The 15190-nt window shown below is 43.3% G+C and overlaps 1 protein-coding gene across 1 annotated transcript in view; it reads right to left on the bottom strand.

Moving 5' to 3' along the window:
* LOC112221367 (arginine-glutamic acid dipeptide repeats protein) overlaps positions 1 to 15190 on the bottom strand; it is a 277707-nt gene that overhangs the window by 45671 nt on the left and 216846 nt on the right. Inside the window, 1 exon segment of the mRNA XM_042304282.1 lies at positions 1370 to 1450. Coding sequence (XP_042160216.1) covers positions 1370 to 1450 — 81 coding nt within the window.

The raw sequence follows: 15190 nt of genomic DNA, 5'->3' as shown, positions 1-15190 counted from the left end.
AATGTTTTACCCTTCCTACCAATAGGTGCTCTTGTTTGCGAGGGTTTGGAAAACCTCCCCTGGTCTTTTGTGGTTGAATTTGTGTTTGAAATTCTCATGCTCTACTGAGGGACCTTCCAGATAATTGTAAGTGTGGGGTACAGAGATGAGATAGTCATTCAAAAATCATGTTAAACACTACTATTGCACACAGTGAGTCCATTCAACTTATTATGTGACATTTTCACTCCTGAGCCTATTTAGCCTTGCCATAACAAAGGGGTTGAATACTTACTGACTCAAGACATTTCAGCTTTTCATTTTTAATTTGAAAAACATAATTCCTCTTTGACATTATGGGGTATTCTGGGTAGGCCAGTGACACAACATCTCAACTTAATCCAATTTAAATTTAGGCTGTAACATTACAAAATGTGGATAGGGTCAAGGGGTAAGAATACTTTGAAGGCTTTATATGCAGGGATCCCTTGCAAAATAGACATTATTTTAAGAGTCCCATTGGGACAAAGGTCAAATAAATACAAAAATATACACTGAAGAAGAATATATGTTGGTCCCATGTTTCGTGAGCTGAAATAAAAGATCCCAGAAATGTTCCATACGCACAAAAAGCTTATCTCTCTCACATTTTGTGCACAAATTTGTTTACATCCGTGTTCGTGAGCATTTCTTATTTGCCAAGATAATCCATCCACCTGACAAGTGTGGTATCTCAAGAAGCTGATTAAACAGCATGATCATTACACAGGTGAACCTTGTGCTGGGGACAAAAGTTACGAGGAGTATTTTTCCCTTTTGTGGGGAAAAACTCATTCTGATAATCTGGGCCTGGCTGCCATATGGGTGGGCCTATGCCCTCCCAGGCCCACACATGGCTGCGCCCCTGCCCAGTCATGTGAAATCCATAGATTAGGGCCTAATGAATTTATTTATTTACATTTTTTAGTTGAGTATAAATATTTCTCCATATTTCCTCTCGTGTATGAATGGTGTTTTGAGAGGGTCAAAAGGCAGCTAGTGGTTGGATGAATAGATGTACATCATGTTTATCAATAAACCTTCAGGGCAAATATAACACACGCAATGCTCAAAATTTTACAAATAGTAATTTCCCTTGGTCAAACTCATTCCTACTGTTGATGTTGAAGTACATAGTGGTGACTGTAAGGTGATGCAAAAAAAAAAAAAAAAATAGCTAAAAAGTTTTGATTTGAGTTTTGACTGCAATATATATATTTTTTAAATAAATCAGTTATGTTGTTATTATTTTACTGCTAAATCTGAATCACAAGGCAACTTTGTACAGTACCACACATTGATTGTACAGAGCCGAGGTCTAGAATAAAACCCCAGTGGAACAGTGACTTACCGTTTCCTTGTTGGGTAGCAGCTCTTTCCGAATCCTAAAGAAGTTCTTGCCGTACTGTCTGAGCCCTTTAATGAACCGCTTCTGAAAAAAACAAAGACTAAATATCAGCTACCATCCTTCCAGAACAGACACAGCTACAACGACCAGTATAGTACAGATTGAAAATGCAACCAGCCGCATGACGTTACAGCCACGACAAAAAACCTTGGTTTTCTTTCTGTGGTTTGAGAGAGTTGATGTTCAAATCTGTAAACTCTGTAGCCTCTGTTTAAACTCGTGAGCGAGAGAAAGCTAAAGTACACAGCCGTGTCAGGGCACAGAGGAAATTGCTAACTCGGGCAGAAACAGACATTGAAATTATACTACTTTGTTCTTTCATGTGGTTTGAAAAGAGAAGCTATGGATATCTATTGTTTCATAAATCAGGGAAATGTCAGATTCAGGGAGAATAATATCGGGATCTTACAAAGCAGACATTCAAAGCCAAAACTCAACTTCAATAACTTGTATAATTGCAAGATATATCCTTTGACTGTGTTTACATTCAATTGTTTTACTATAGTACACAGACCATATTTCTCTGCAAAATACAACACTTATGTAATCGTGTGCTTGCATGTCGGACCAAATAGGAAAGCTGAGAAAAGACAAAAAAAATAATAATGACAAATCCACAGTGACAGGACGGAGGAAAACGACAGCGCGAATGACAACTTTCTCCACTTCAACAAACGTTTGATATTTTTTTTTACCTCAAAACAGCAAATCAACTCTCAGCACCTCACAACAACAAAACCAGCAAAAAGGAATAAAACATCTAAAAAAATAATTTAAAAAAATGGTTAAAAACACAAACCTAAAATGTATTTCAGTTCTTCTCATCCAAGAGACAGTCTGTGAGCCATAAAAAGCTGGGGGGGTGAGAGGCTGAAAACATTCACGATCAGCGAAGCAGACAACTAACAGATTTCCTTTCAGCTTCCAGAGGCAGGCAAACCCCGTTACCCGCTACCAGTACGGTTCTTTCTTCAGCCAACCCCCTCTCTCGCTCCAATCAAGTACGTCCAGAGAAAAGCGCGTTAAAGTCCCGGTGAGACCTCTCCATAAATCTCTACGCCAACCCACAGGTATATCGGAAAAATCCCTAGTCTCCAAAAAGGTACAAACAACAGCGCGTCTTCTTTTTTTTTTTTTTTTTTTTTTTTTTACAAGCAAGAAATAGCTTGTCACTCTGTGCTCTCCCACTACAAAGGGGTGACTTTATATGTGATCTTTCTGCTAGAGAGCCTCTGGTCGGTAGCGGCCTGGAAAACCCGGAGAGTATAAAGAGCCCAGTGGAGTGGAGACCTAGAACGCATCTGGTCAGTGGCAGCCTGAAAAACCTGGAGCGGCACCGGAGCGCAGTGGAAAGGAGCCAATGATGTATATAAAACCCTGGATTGTCGACGCTGTGCATTTGCCATTGAGAGGCTATGAAGCCACCGGGTCGGCCATATTGGTACTCCCCGTAGGAATGAAGGGAATTCCACAGTATTCCAAGGACAAAGTTACATATATTTAAGTATTTTGTTGTAGTGGGGACAGAGTAACATTAGAACTCTAGCTCACATAATATAATGTAAAAATATGCAATATATATATATATTTATTTTTACAATGGAGGAGGAGTACCAAGATGGCTGCCCAGTGACTTCAATACAACGCCCCCGTCAGTCATCCAGGGTTTATATATACACTGAACAAAATATAAAACGCAACATGTAAAGTGTTGGTCCCATGTTTCATGAGCTGAAATAAAAGATCCCAGAAATGTTCCACATGTACAAAAACGTATTTCTCTAAAATGTTGTGCACACATTTGTTTCCGTCCCTGTTAGTGAGCATTTCTGCTTTTCCAATATAATCCATCCACCTGACAGGTGTGGCATATCAAGAAGCTGATTAAACACCATGATCATTACACAGGTGCACCTTGTGCTGGGGAAAATAAAAGGCCACTCTAAAATGTGCAGTTTTGTCCCACAACACAATGCCACAGATGTCTCAAGTTTTGAGGGAGAGTGCAATTGGCATGCTGACTTCAGGAATGTGCACGAGTGCTGTTGTCAGATAATTGAATGTTAATTTCTCCACCAGAATTTGGCAGTACGCCCAACTGGTCTCACAACAACTGACCACATGCAACCACGCCTGCCCAGGACCTCCACACCCTGCTTCTTCACCTGCGGGATCGTCTGAAACCAGCCAGTATTTCTGGGTTACAGTTCTAATGCTGAGTTTTTATGTTTAAACGATTTGATGGCATGTTTCATCAATCTCAATTTCAAAAAATAATCTGGGATCTGGGGGTGCAATCTTACAATCAGGAAACGGAGAACAATATTTTCATATGATGTTTTTACTATTTCTGTCTGTAATAAAGGCCTTTCTGATTGGCTGGGCTTGGCTCCGATTAGGGTGGGCCTATGCCCTAACAGGCTCAACCATGGCCACGCCCCTGCCCAGTCATGTGAAAGCCATAGATTAGAAACTAATACATTTTTCAATTGACAGATTTCCTTATATAAACTTTAACTCAGTAAAATAGTTTAAATTGTTGGGTTTATATTTTTGTTCAGTATACATGACTGAGTGGAGCCCTAGAGAGCCTCTGGTCGGTCAACTGAAAAACGTTAATAGGAGCCGGAGCCCAGTGGAATGGAGCCCTGCTCTGACGCATGCTGCTGCAACCTGGCACGGCCCGGGTTCCTCCCCTGGCACGGCCCGGGTTCCTCCCCTGGCACGGCCAGGGTTTCTACTCGGCTCCCTCTAGCCTGTTGTGATGTGAGGACAGCTAAAGCTGGTTTATTGGGTTCTCTAACCTCCACATTACATGCATGTAGCTACACTGACCAATCCACAAACTTCACTGTTGTCATAACTTTCCAGCCACTGCCTACTGTTAAAGCGACAGCCCTTTAAATATATTCCGGTATTTGGGGTCAACACACACAGGACAGGCTGGGAGCAAGAGGGAGGAAGGTAGGGACAATATGTGGAGAAATGTGTTGGCCACAGTAAGAGGAGACAAGTGAGAGGTAAAACCAGACATGGATTTTCTGCCAGTCATGTATGTGTTAGAGTGCCAAGCTGTTTTCATGTACACCAGCGTTTCCCAAACTCGGTCCTGGGGACCCCAAAGGGTACACGTTTTGGTTTATGTTGATTCAAATGATCAAAGCTTGATGACTAGTTGATTATTTGAATCGGCTGTAGTTTATCGTGAGCAAAAACCAAAACGTGAACCCTTTGGAAAACACTGATGAACACTAGCCAACGTTATGGAACCATAGAATGTTTACACACTCAGGTCTGCTCTGGTCGGGGAATGAAAGACAATTTCACTGAAGTAGCTAACCGGAAATACTCAGTTGCAAAAATAAAAACTGGCCGCTCCGGTGAACACTGTAATCACCTGGCCGCTCCGGGGGACACTGGGTAATAACCTGGCCGCTCCGGGGGACACTGTGTAATCACCTGGCAACGCTCCGGGGGACACTGTGTAATCACCTGGCCGCTCCGGGGGAACACTGTAATAACCTGGCCGCTCCGGTGAACACTGTAATAACCTCAACGCTCTGGTGAACACTAATAACCTCAACGCTCTGGTGAACACTAATAACCTCAACGCTCTGGTGAACACTGTAATAACCTCAATGCTCTGGTGAACACTAATAACCTCAATGCTCTGGTGAACACTAATAACCTCAACGCTCTGGTGAACACTGTAATAACCTCAATGCTCTGGTGAACACTAATAACCTCAACGCTCTGGTGAACACTAATAACCTCAACGCTCTGGTGAACACTAATAACCTCAACGCTCTGGTGAACACTAATAACCTCAACGCTCTGGTGAACACTGTAATAACCTCAATGCTCTGGTGAACACTGTAATAACCTCAACGCTCTGGTGAACACTAATAACCTCAACGCTCTGGTGAACACTAATAACCTCAACGCTCTGGTGAACACTAATAACCTCAATGCTCTGGTGAACACTAATAACCTCAACGCTCTGGTGAACACTAATAACCTCAACGCTCTGGTGAACACTAATAACCTCAACGCTCTGGTGAACACTAATAACCTCAACGCTCTGGTGAACACTAATAACCTCAACGCTCTGGTGAACACTAATAACCTCAATGCTCTGGTGAACACTAATAACCTCAACGCTCTGGTGAACACTAATAACCTCAACGCTCTGGTGAACACTAATAACCTCAAACACTAATAACTCAACGCTGGTGAACACTAATAACCTCAACGCTCTGGTGAACACTAATAACCTCAACGCTCTGGTGAACACTAATAACCTCAACGCTCTGGTGAACACTAATAACCTCAATGCTCTGGTGAACACTAATAACCTCAATGCTCTGGTGAACACTAATAACCTCAATGCTCTGGTGAACACTAATAACCTCAATGCTCTGGTGAACACTAATAACCTCAACGCTCTGGTGAACACTAATAACCTCAACGCTCTGGTGAACACTAATAACCTCAACGCTCTGGTGAACACTGTAATAACCTCAACGCTCTGGTGAACACTAATAACCTCAACGTGAACACTAATAACCTCAACGCTCTGGTGAACACTAATAACCTCAATAATCTGGTGAACACTAATAACCTCAACGCTCTGGTGAACACTGTAATAACCTCAACGCTAACACTAATAACCTCAACGCTCTGGTGAACACTAATAACCTCAACGCTCTGGTGAACACTAATAACCTCAACGCTCTGGTGAACACTAATAACCTCAACGCTCTGGTGAACACTAATAACCTCAACGCTCTGGTGAACACTAATAACCTCAACGTTCTGGTGAACACTACCTCAACGCTCTGGTGAACACTAATAACCTCAACGCTCTGGTGAACACTCAATGCTCTGGTGAACACTGTAATAACCCCAATGCTCTGAACACTAATAACCTCAATGCTCTGGTGAACACTAATAACCTCAATGCTCTGGTGAACACTAATAACCTCAACGCTCTGGTGAACACTAATAACCTCAATGCTCTGGTGAACACTAATAACCTCAATGCTCTGCACTAATAACCTCAACGCTGGTGAACACTGTAATAACCTGAACGTTCTGGTGAACACTAATAACCTCAACGCTCTGGTGAACACTAATAACCTCAACGCTCTGGTGAACACTAATAACCTCAATGCTCTGGTGAACACTAATAACCTCAATAATCTGGTGAACACTAATAACCTCAACGCTCTGGTGAACACTGTAATAAACTGAACTGAACGCTCCACTTTTAACAAAGCAAATAGTTTATAACAGGCCTTTAAATGATTATATTCACTGCTAAAACGGACTACTTTGACCGCCAAGATATGTTTAAAACAAATTGTGGACCTCAAACTCTTTTGAAGGTGTTTCATAATAATTACAAAAATAGAGCAAATGAATTACAAGCTCTTTTTTTCTCCGTTAGTAGCTAACCTACCACAGACAATACTCCTTATCGAAGAGTAGAGGAGGACGGCTTTAATGTTCTGTGGAAGCCTGTAACATTTATCAGAGATGGAGCTTGACTGTCCAGCTAGATGATTAGAGTTATGAGTGTGGAAGTGAAGTGAGGCAGTTGATTAGCCAGCAGATGGAGCCAGCTACAACAGGAGAGAGAGAAACATTCCTGTCCTGTGTGTGTGTGTGTGTGTGTGTGTGTGTGTGTGTGTGTGTGTGTGTGTGTGTGTATACTCAGGTACGCTCTGGATATACTCAAATACAACCTGATAGATGAGAGAGATGACCATGTTAAATCAATATGGTCTGATAAATGATAGATCCATTTTCGCTAGTTCAGCTAAATTAGCTCCAAAAATGTGATGTTGTAAATGAGACATTTATGATGGGCAAAAAGACAAAAAAAATAGTTTTAAAAAATACCTCTATACATTGTGTCTTCTAGGGCTGCATGCATTTAGTCGACGGGACAATAGGCTGTTGGTCGGCCTTTGACAGTACCAGTCAAATGTTTGGACACCTACTCATTGGAAAGGTTTCTTTCTTTTACTATTTACAATTATTTATTGGAAATATATATACATTTGTTTCATATAACACTTTTTTGGGGGTTACTATATGATTCCCATATGTGTTATTTAATCGTTTCTACAATGTAGAAAATTGTAAAAAAAAATAAAGAAAAACCCTTGGAATGAGTGTCCAAACATTTGACTTTTTTTGTGCGTATGGAAAACGTCTGAGACTTTTTTATTTCAGCTCATGAAACCAACACATTACATGTTGCGTTTTATATTTTTTGTTCAGTGTATATACAACCCCATACCAGGTGAGGACACCCCATAGAGATACTATATAATGCATATACATACAGACATAGGGTACCAGTCAAACGTTTGGATACAACTACTGGATCGAAGGTTTTTTCTTTATTTTTTAAAAATGTTCTACATTGTAGAACAATAGAAAGAAACCCTTCCAATGAGTAGGTTTTGGCCTGATTACACATAGAAGTAGGTCTATAGACTACCTGATTACACATAGAAGTAGGTCTATAGACTACCTGATTACACATAGAAGTAGGTCTATAGACTACCTGCTCTGATTACACATAGAAGTAGGTCTATAGACTACCTGATTACACATAGAAGTAGGTCTATAGACTGCCTGCTCTGATTACACATAGAAGTAGGTCTATAGACTACCTGCTCTGATTACACATAGAAGTAGGTCTATAGACTACCTGATTACACATAGAAGTAGGTCTATAGACTACCTGATTACACATAGAAGTAGGTCTATAGGCTAGGCTGACCTGGCCTGATTACACATAGAAGTAGGTCTATAGACTACCTGGCCTGATTACACATAGAAGTAGGTCTATAGGCTACCTATAGGCCTGATTACACATAGAAGTAGGTCTATAGGCTACCTGATTACATAGACTACCTGAAGTAGGGTCTATAGGCTACCTGGTCTGATTACACATAGAAGTAGGTCTATAGACTACCTGATTACACATAGAAGTAGGTCTATAGGCTACCTGGCCTGATTACACATAGAAGTAGGTCTATAGACTACCTGATTACACATAGAAGTAGGTCTATAGGCTACCTGGCCTGATTACACATAGAAGTAGGTCTATAGACTACCTGATTACACATAGAAGTAGGTCTATAGGCTACCTGGCCTGATTACACATAGAAGTAGGTCTGATTAGGCTACCTGATTACACATTGAAGTAGGTCTATAGGCTACCTGGCCTGATTACACATTGAAGTAGGTCTATAGACTACCTGGCCTGATTACACATAGAAGTAGGTCTATAGGCTACCTGGCCTGATTACACATTAGGTCATAGGAAGTACCTGGCCTGATTACACATATAGGTCTACTACCTGGCCTGATTACACATAGAAGTAGGTCTATAGAAGTAGGTCTATAGACTACCTGCCTGATTACACATAGAAGTAGGTCTATAGGCTACCTGGCCTGATTACACATAGAAGTAGGTCTATAGGCTACCTGGCCTGATTACACATAGAAGTAGGTCTATAGGCTACCTGGCCTGATTACACATAGAAGTAGGTCTATAGGCTACCTGGCCTGATTACACATAGAAGTAGGTCTATAGGCTACCTGGCCTGATTACACATAGAAGTAGGTCTATAGGCTACCTGGCCTGATTACACATAGAAGTAGGTCTATAGGCTACCTGGCCTGATTACACATAGAAGAGGTCTATAGGCTAGGCCTGATAGGTCTATAGACTACCTGGCCTGATTACACATAGAAGTAGGTCTATAGGCTACCTGGCCTGATTACACATAGAAGTAGGTCTATAGGCTACCTGGCCTGATTACACATTGAAGTAGGTCTATAGACTACCTGGCCTGATTACACATTGAAGTAGGTCTATAGGCTACCTGGTCTGATTACACATTGAAGTAGGTCTATAGACTACCTGATTACACATAGAAGTAGGTCTATAGGCTACCTGGCCTGATTACACATTGAAGTAGGTCTATAGACTACCTGGCCTGATTACACATAGAAGTAGGTCTATAGGCTATCTGGCCTGATTACACATAGAAGTAGGTCTATAGACTACCTGGCCTGATTACACATAGAAGTAGGTCTATAGGCTACCTGGCCTGATTACACATAGAAGTAGGTCTATAGGCTACCTGGCCTGATTACACATGGAGGTAGACCTATAGGCTACCTGGTCTGATTACACATTGAAGTAGGTCTATAGGCTACCTGGCCTGATTACACATTGAAGTAGGTCTATAGACTACCTGGCCTGATTACACATAGAAGTAGGTCTATAGGCTACCTGGCCTGATTACACATAGAAGTAGGTCTATAGGCTACCTGGCCTGATTACACATAGAAGTAGGTCTATAGGCTACCTGGTCTGATTACACATAGAAGTAGGTCTATAGGCTACCTGGTCTGATTACACATAGAAGTAGGTCTATAGGCTACCTGGTCTGATTACACATAGAAGTAGGTCTATAGGCTATCTGGCCTGATTACACATAGAAGTAGGTCTATAGACTACCTGGCCTGATTACACATAGAAGTAGGTCTATAGGCTACCTGGCCTGATTACACATAGAAGTAGGTCTATAGGCTACCTGGCCTGATTACACATTGAAGTAGGTCTATAGACTACCTGGCCTGATTACACATTGAAGTAGGTCTATAGGCTACCTGGTCTGATTACACATAGAAGTAGGTCTATAGGCTACCTGGCCTGATTACCTGATTACACATAGTAGGTCTAGACTACCTGGCCTGAGATAGGCTACCTGGCCTGATTATTACACATTGAAGTAGGTCTATAGACTACCTGGCCTGATTACACATTAGAAGTAGGTCTATAGGCTACCTGGCCTGATTACACATAGAAGTAGGTCTATAGACTACCTGGCCTGATTACACATTGAAGTAGGTCTATAGGCTATCTGGCCTGATTAGGCTATCTGGCCTGATTACACATTAGGTCTATAGTAGGCCTGACCTATAGGCTACCTGGCCTGATTACACATAGAAGTAGGTCTATAGGCTACCTGGCCTGCGTGAAAATGGAGGCATATAAATGTGCCCATTTGGGGATCTGATAATATTTCTGATTGGCTTAACTCACCACCACTAATGAGCAGTGGAGCTTTTCAAAGTCATGTTTTCTTCATCTCAAACAGCAAGCAAACAAAGTCTGTTTTTACATCACATTGAGAATGACAATAATTCCTCAATGTATTAGAAAAATCTTTCCATCTCTCTCTCCCCCTGTCGATAACCACTCAGCGTGAAAAGGGGGGAAATGTTGTGCTCTGATCCAGTCGAAACATCATAAAATAGACCTACTTAATTGCTTCTTATCTATTGCTCAAATAGCCTACAGCTGTGTCTGTCCTGAGCTCACTAGCACAGGAAATGCTGAAGGCCCAGAATATTTTATACAATGTTGTAAGTTTACTAGTGAGAGCTTTGAGCCAGACCCAAGTTAAGAGTTGATACAATGTTTTAAGTTCGTTGCAGACAGGCCATGCGTAGCCAATGTGATTTATAGGATTTAAACATTTTAAATCAGGATATTTTAACACAATGTTTTTTATTTGTTGGCTTTATTGATTTTCTGTGTTTTTATTTTATTATTTTATTACATAAAGTTGCTTTTTAGGTTTTTATTATTTTCATTTCGATACAAAGACATCTTATAAATGAAATTGAACTGTTCCAGGAAAAATGAAAACCATAAACTGGCACGGAGATTGGTAGAAATGGCCAGATAAATGGTCAATCACACACGAGAAAGGTTGCAGACTCCTCGTGTAGCTTATCGTCGGCAACTTCAGGAGAGTAACGGCAGAATCTGAGAACGCCAGCAGGAGCGGGAGGACGACGGTCGGGTCAAGTTTTTCTTCATCTCTGGCCACCTCAAGTCGTGTGTGTCTTAGTTCAGCAAACATTGAGCTTAAAGCATCAGACAAGCTCAACGCATATAAAGTTGATATTATTAAAACACATTAGGTTGCATCTACATATGGAAAAATATACGTTTTAACATTTCGACCAATCGACTATCGGCTGACCAAGATGATTTTATTGTTGTTGTTGTTGTTGTTGGGGACAGCCCTGGTTTCTTCACCGAATCACAACTGCAGTGAAAAGCATTCTGGGAAGTAAAACTGCAGAAAGCCAGAAGGCCTGGCCAGGAAGAGAGACTGTTGGTTGACTGCAGTACACTTCCAGTTCATGTGTGATGTATTTAATGCTTGTGACGTAAAGCGGCGTCAGTGACGTAAAGCGGCGTCAGTGACGTAAAGCGGCGTCAGTGACGTAAAGCGGAGTCAGTGACGTAAAGCGGCGTCAGTGACGTAAAGCGGCGCCAGTGACGTAAAGCGGCGTCAGTGACGTAAAGCGGCGTCAGTGACGTAAAGCGGCGTCAGTGACGTAAAGCGGAGTCAGTGACGTAAGGCGGCGTCAGTGACGTAAAGTCAGTGAGTCAGTGACGTAAAGCGGAGTCAGTGACGTAAAGCGGAGTCAGTGACGTAAAGCGGAGTCAGTGACGTAAAGCAGTACTTCATTTCCTGGGGTGTATGGGCTCTGACCCAGATTGTGACTAACCTCAACGAGGCAACGGTAAACATGTTGTCCAACCACAAATGATGCAGCGCCCCCCTTGGGCCAATTGAGATATTGTTTGTGACTAATATATTTTAATGAATTACCATAGCTCTCGCCTTGTGCCGATCGGTGTCATTTTGTAAACACCCGGTCTCTATTGCAAGACGTATCATTAACAGAAGCTTTGTCAAAATCGCCCCAATGCGGTCTTGAGAAATCTCGTGTGACTAACATACAGACCCAGAGTCCCCTCCACAATTTCATGGTGGTGGGGGGACAACGACGACGACAATTAACACCCATCACTACACAGCAGCAGCCACTCCCCCCAGTCCCAATCATATCACCCAATTATCTCATCCCCACTAATGTCCTGTTCACACAGCCTGGCTGTCTGGAGATGTATTGCTCAGTTGGCTGAGCTGTTCAGACGGCTGACTGTACTGCAACACACTCCTCCTCCCTCCCCCCACTTCACTCCTCTAATCCTCCCTGCCCACTCCTTCACTCCTTCCTTTCCGTCTCTCTGCCTTCCCTCCCTCCCTCCTTTCCCCCCCTCTACATGCCGGCTCCGGTTAAAAGCTCCATTTCAGCTGCCGTCTGGGCTCTCCGCTCTCGTCCTCCCTTCATTCCATCTCTCCTGCCTCTCCAGCCCCGGCTAATAAATCATACACCAATCTGCTCCACCAATCGCTTTGCTCCGCTCTGCTTGGCCCTGCTCCCTCCCCCTCAACTCTTCTCTCTCTCTCTCTCTACTCTTCCTCTGCTCCCTCCCTCCCTCGCCGCCCCTGCTCCCATTGCTCCAGACCGCTGTTGCCTGGCAACGCAGCAGGGGAGGGAGGAGGGGCCGAGCTGAGTGAGCCAAAGAGAGAGCAAGAGAAAAGAGAAGGAGAGAAGAGAGGGGGAGGATAGGGGAGGCGGAGGCAGGGTGGGAAGCAGACTAGCTACCAAATCACCAGCCGGCTGTGTGTGCTGAAACAACAGGGTTCTCTCTCTGTCAGAGTGTTCCAAGAGAGAGGCTGGCGCTTTCACCCAGTCTCCCCCCTCTGCTGCATTTAACAGTACTCTATTGTGTGGCATTAGAGGAGAGGAGCAATAGAAAGGGAGGAGGAGAGGGAGAGCAAACAGCTAAAAAGGTCATTGTGATGTGTTAGTACTTCCTGCTTCAGAGCTGATTATGAAGCTATGAAACGGGTGAAGATCATGCTGGTTATACACACACACACACACACACACACACACACACACACAACACACACACACACACACACACACACACTAACACACACAGAGGACACACTAACACACACATAGGACACACTAACACACACACAGGGGAGACACACACATGCAGACAGAGGACACACACACAGACAGAGGACACACACACACACACAAACACAGAGGACACACAGACAGAGGACACACAGACAGAGGACACACAGACAGAGGACACACACACACACACACAGGACACACACACAGAGGACACACACACACAGAGGATACACACACATCCTCTCCTTGGTGACACGACACCCCACATCCTCTCCATGGTGACAAGACATCCCACATCCTCTCCATGGTGACAAGACACCCCACATCCTCTCCATGGTGACAAGACACCCCACATCCTCTCAATGGTAACACGACACCCCACATCCTCTCCATGGTGACAAGACACCCCACATCCTCTCCATGATGACAAGACACCCCACATCCTCTCCATGGTGACAAGACACCCCACATCCTCTCTTTGGTGACACAAGACACCCCACATCCTCTCCATGGTGACACAAGACACCCCACATCCTCTCCATGGTGACAAGAGACCCCACATTCTCTCCATGGTGACAAGACACCCCACATCCTCTCCATGGTGACAAGACACCCCACATCCTCTCCATGGTGACAAGACACCCCACATCCTCTCCATGGTGACACAAGACACCCCACATCCTCTCCATGGTGACAAGACACCCACATCCTCTCCATGGTGTCACAAGACAACCCACATCCTCTCCATGGTGACAAGACACCCCACATCCTCTCCTTGGTGACACAAGACACCCCACATCCTCTCCATGGTGACAAGACACCCCACATCCACTCCATGGTGACAAGACACCCCACATCCTCTCCATGGTGACAAGACACCCCACATCCTCTCCATGGTGACAAGACACCCCACATCCTCTCCTTGGTGACACAAGACACCCCACATCCTCTCCATGGTGACACAAGACACCCCACATCGTCTCCATGGTGACAAGACACCCCACATCGTCTCCATGGTGACAAGACACCCCACATCGTCTCCATGGTGACAAGACACCCCACATCGTCTCCATGGTGACAAGACACCCCACATCGTCTCCATGGTGACAAGACACCCCACATCGTCTCCATGGTGACAAGACACCCCACATCGTCTCCATGGTGACAAGACACCCCACATCGTCTTTGTAGATTGCTTACATGTTGAAACAAGAACCTCAGCTATGCTACAAACATTTTAATACAAATATTTCTCAACATAAGTTTCACCGTAGAGAGAAACAAGATATTCCAACAGAACATTAGCATTGTTCAGTATACTTGCAGACACTACTAGTTTAGCTAATAGCGTACTTCTTACTCCTTCTATAGAAGCCAGTCAGGACATTCCTTCCTGACAACAGTTACTTGTCAGGAAGGAATGTCAGTTCCTGACAACAGTTACTACTGAACAAAAATCAGTTACTACTGAACAAATATCAGTTACTACTGAACAAAAATCAGTTACTACTGAACAAAAATCAGTTACTACAGTTATCAAAAATATAACAAATCAACGTAAATGCAAGATAAAACTATTTCAAAGATTTTACTGAGTTACAGTTCACAAGGAAATCAGTCAATTTAAATATTCATTAAGCCCTAATTTATGGATTTCCCATGACTGGGAATACAGATATGTATCTGTTGATCACAGATAGCAAAGCAAAAAGAAGTAGGGGCTGTGGATCAGAAAACCAGTCAGTATCTGGTGTGACCCCAATTTGCCTCATGCAGCGCGACACATTTCCTTCACATAGAGTTGATCAGATTGTGGCCTGTGGAATCTTGTCCCTCTCCTCATCGATGGCTGTGTGAAATTGCTGG

This window comes from Oncorhynchus tshawytscha, linkage group LG22 (assembly GCF_018296145.1).
Source record: "Oncorhynchus tshawytscha isolate Ot180627B linkage group LG22, Otsh_v2.0, whole genome shotgun sequence".
Lineage (NCBI taxonomy): Eukaryota > Metazoa > Chordata > Actinopteri > Salmoniformes > Salmonidae > Oncorhynchus > Oncorhynchus tshawytscha.
The sequence above is the reverse complement of the archived record's forward strand: the minus strand, read 5'-3'. Positions and strand labels throughout refer to the sequence as shown.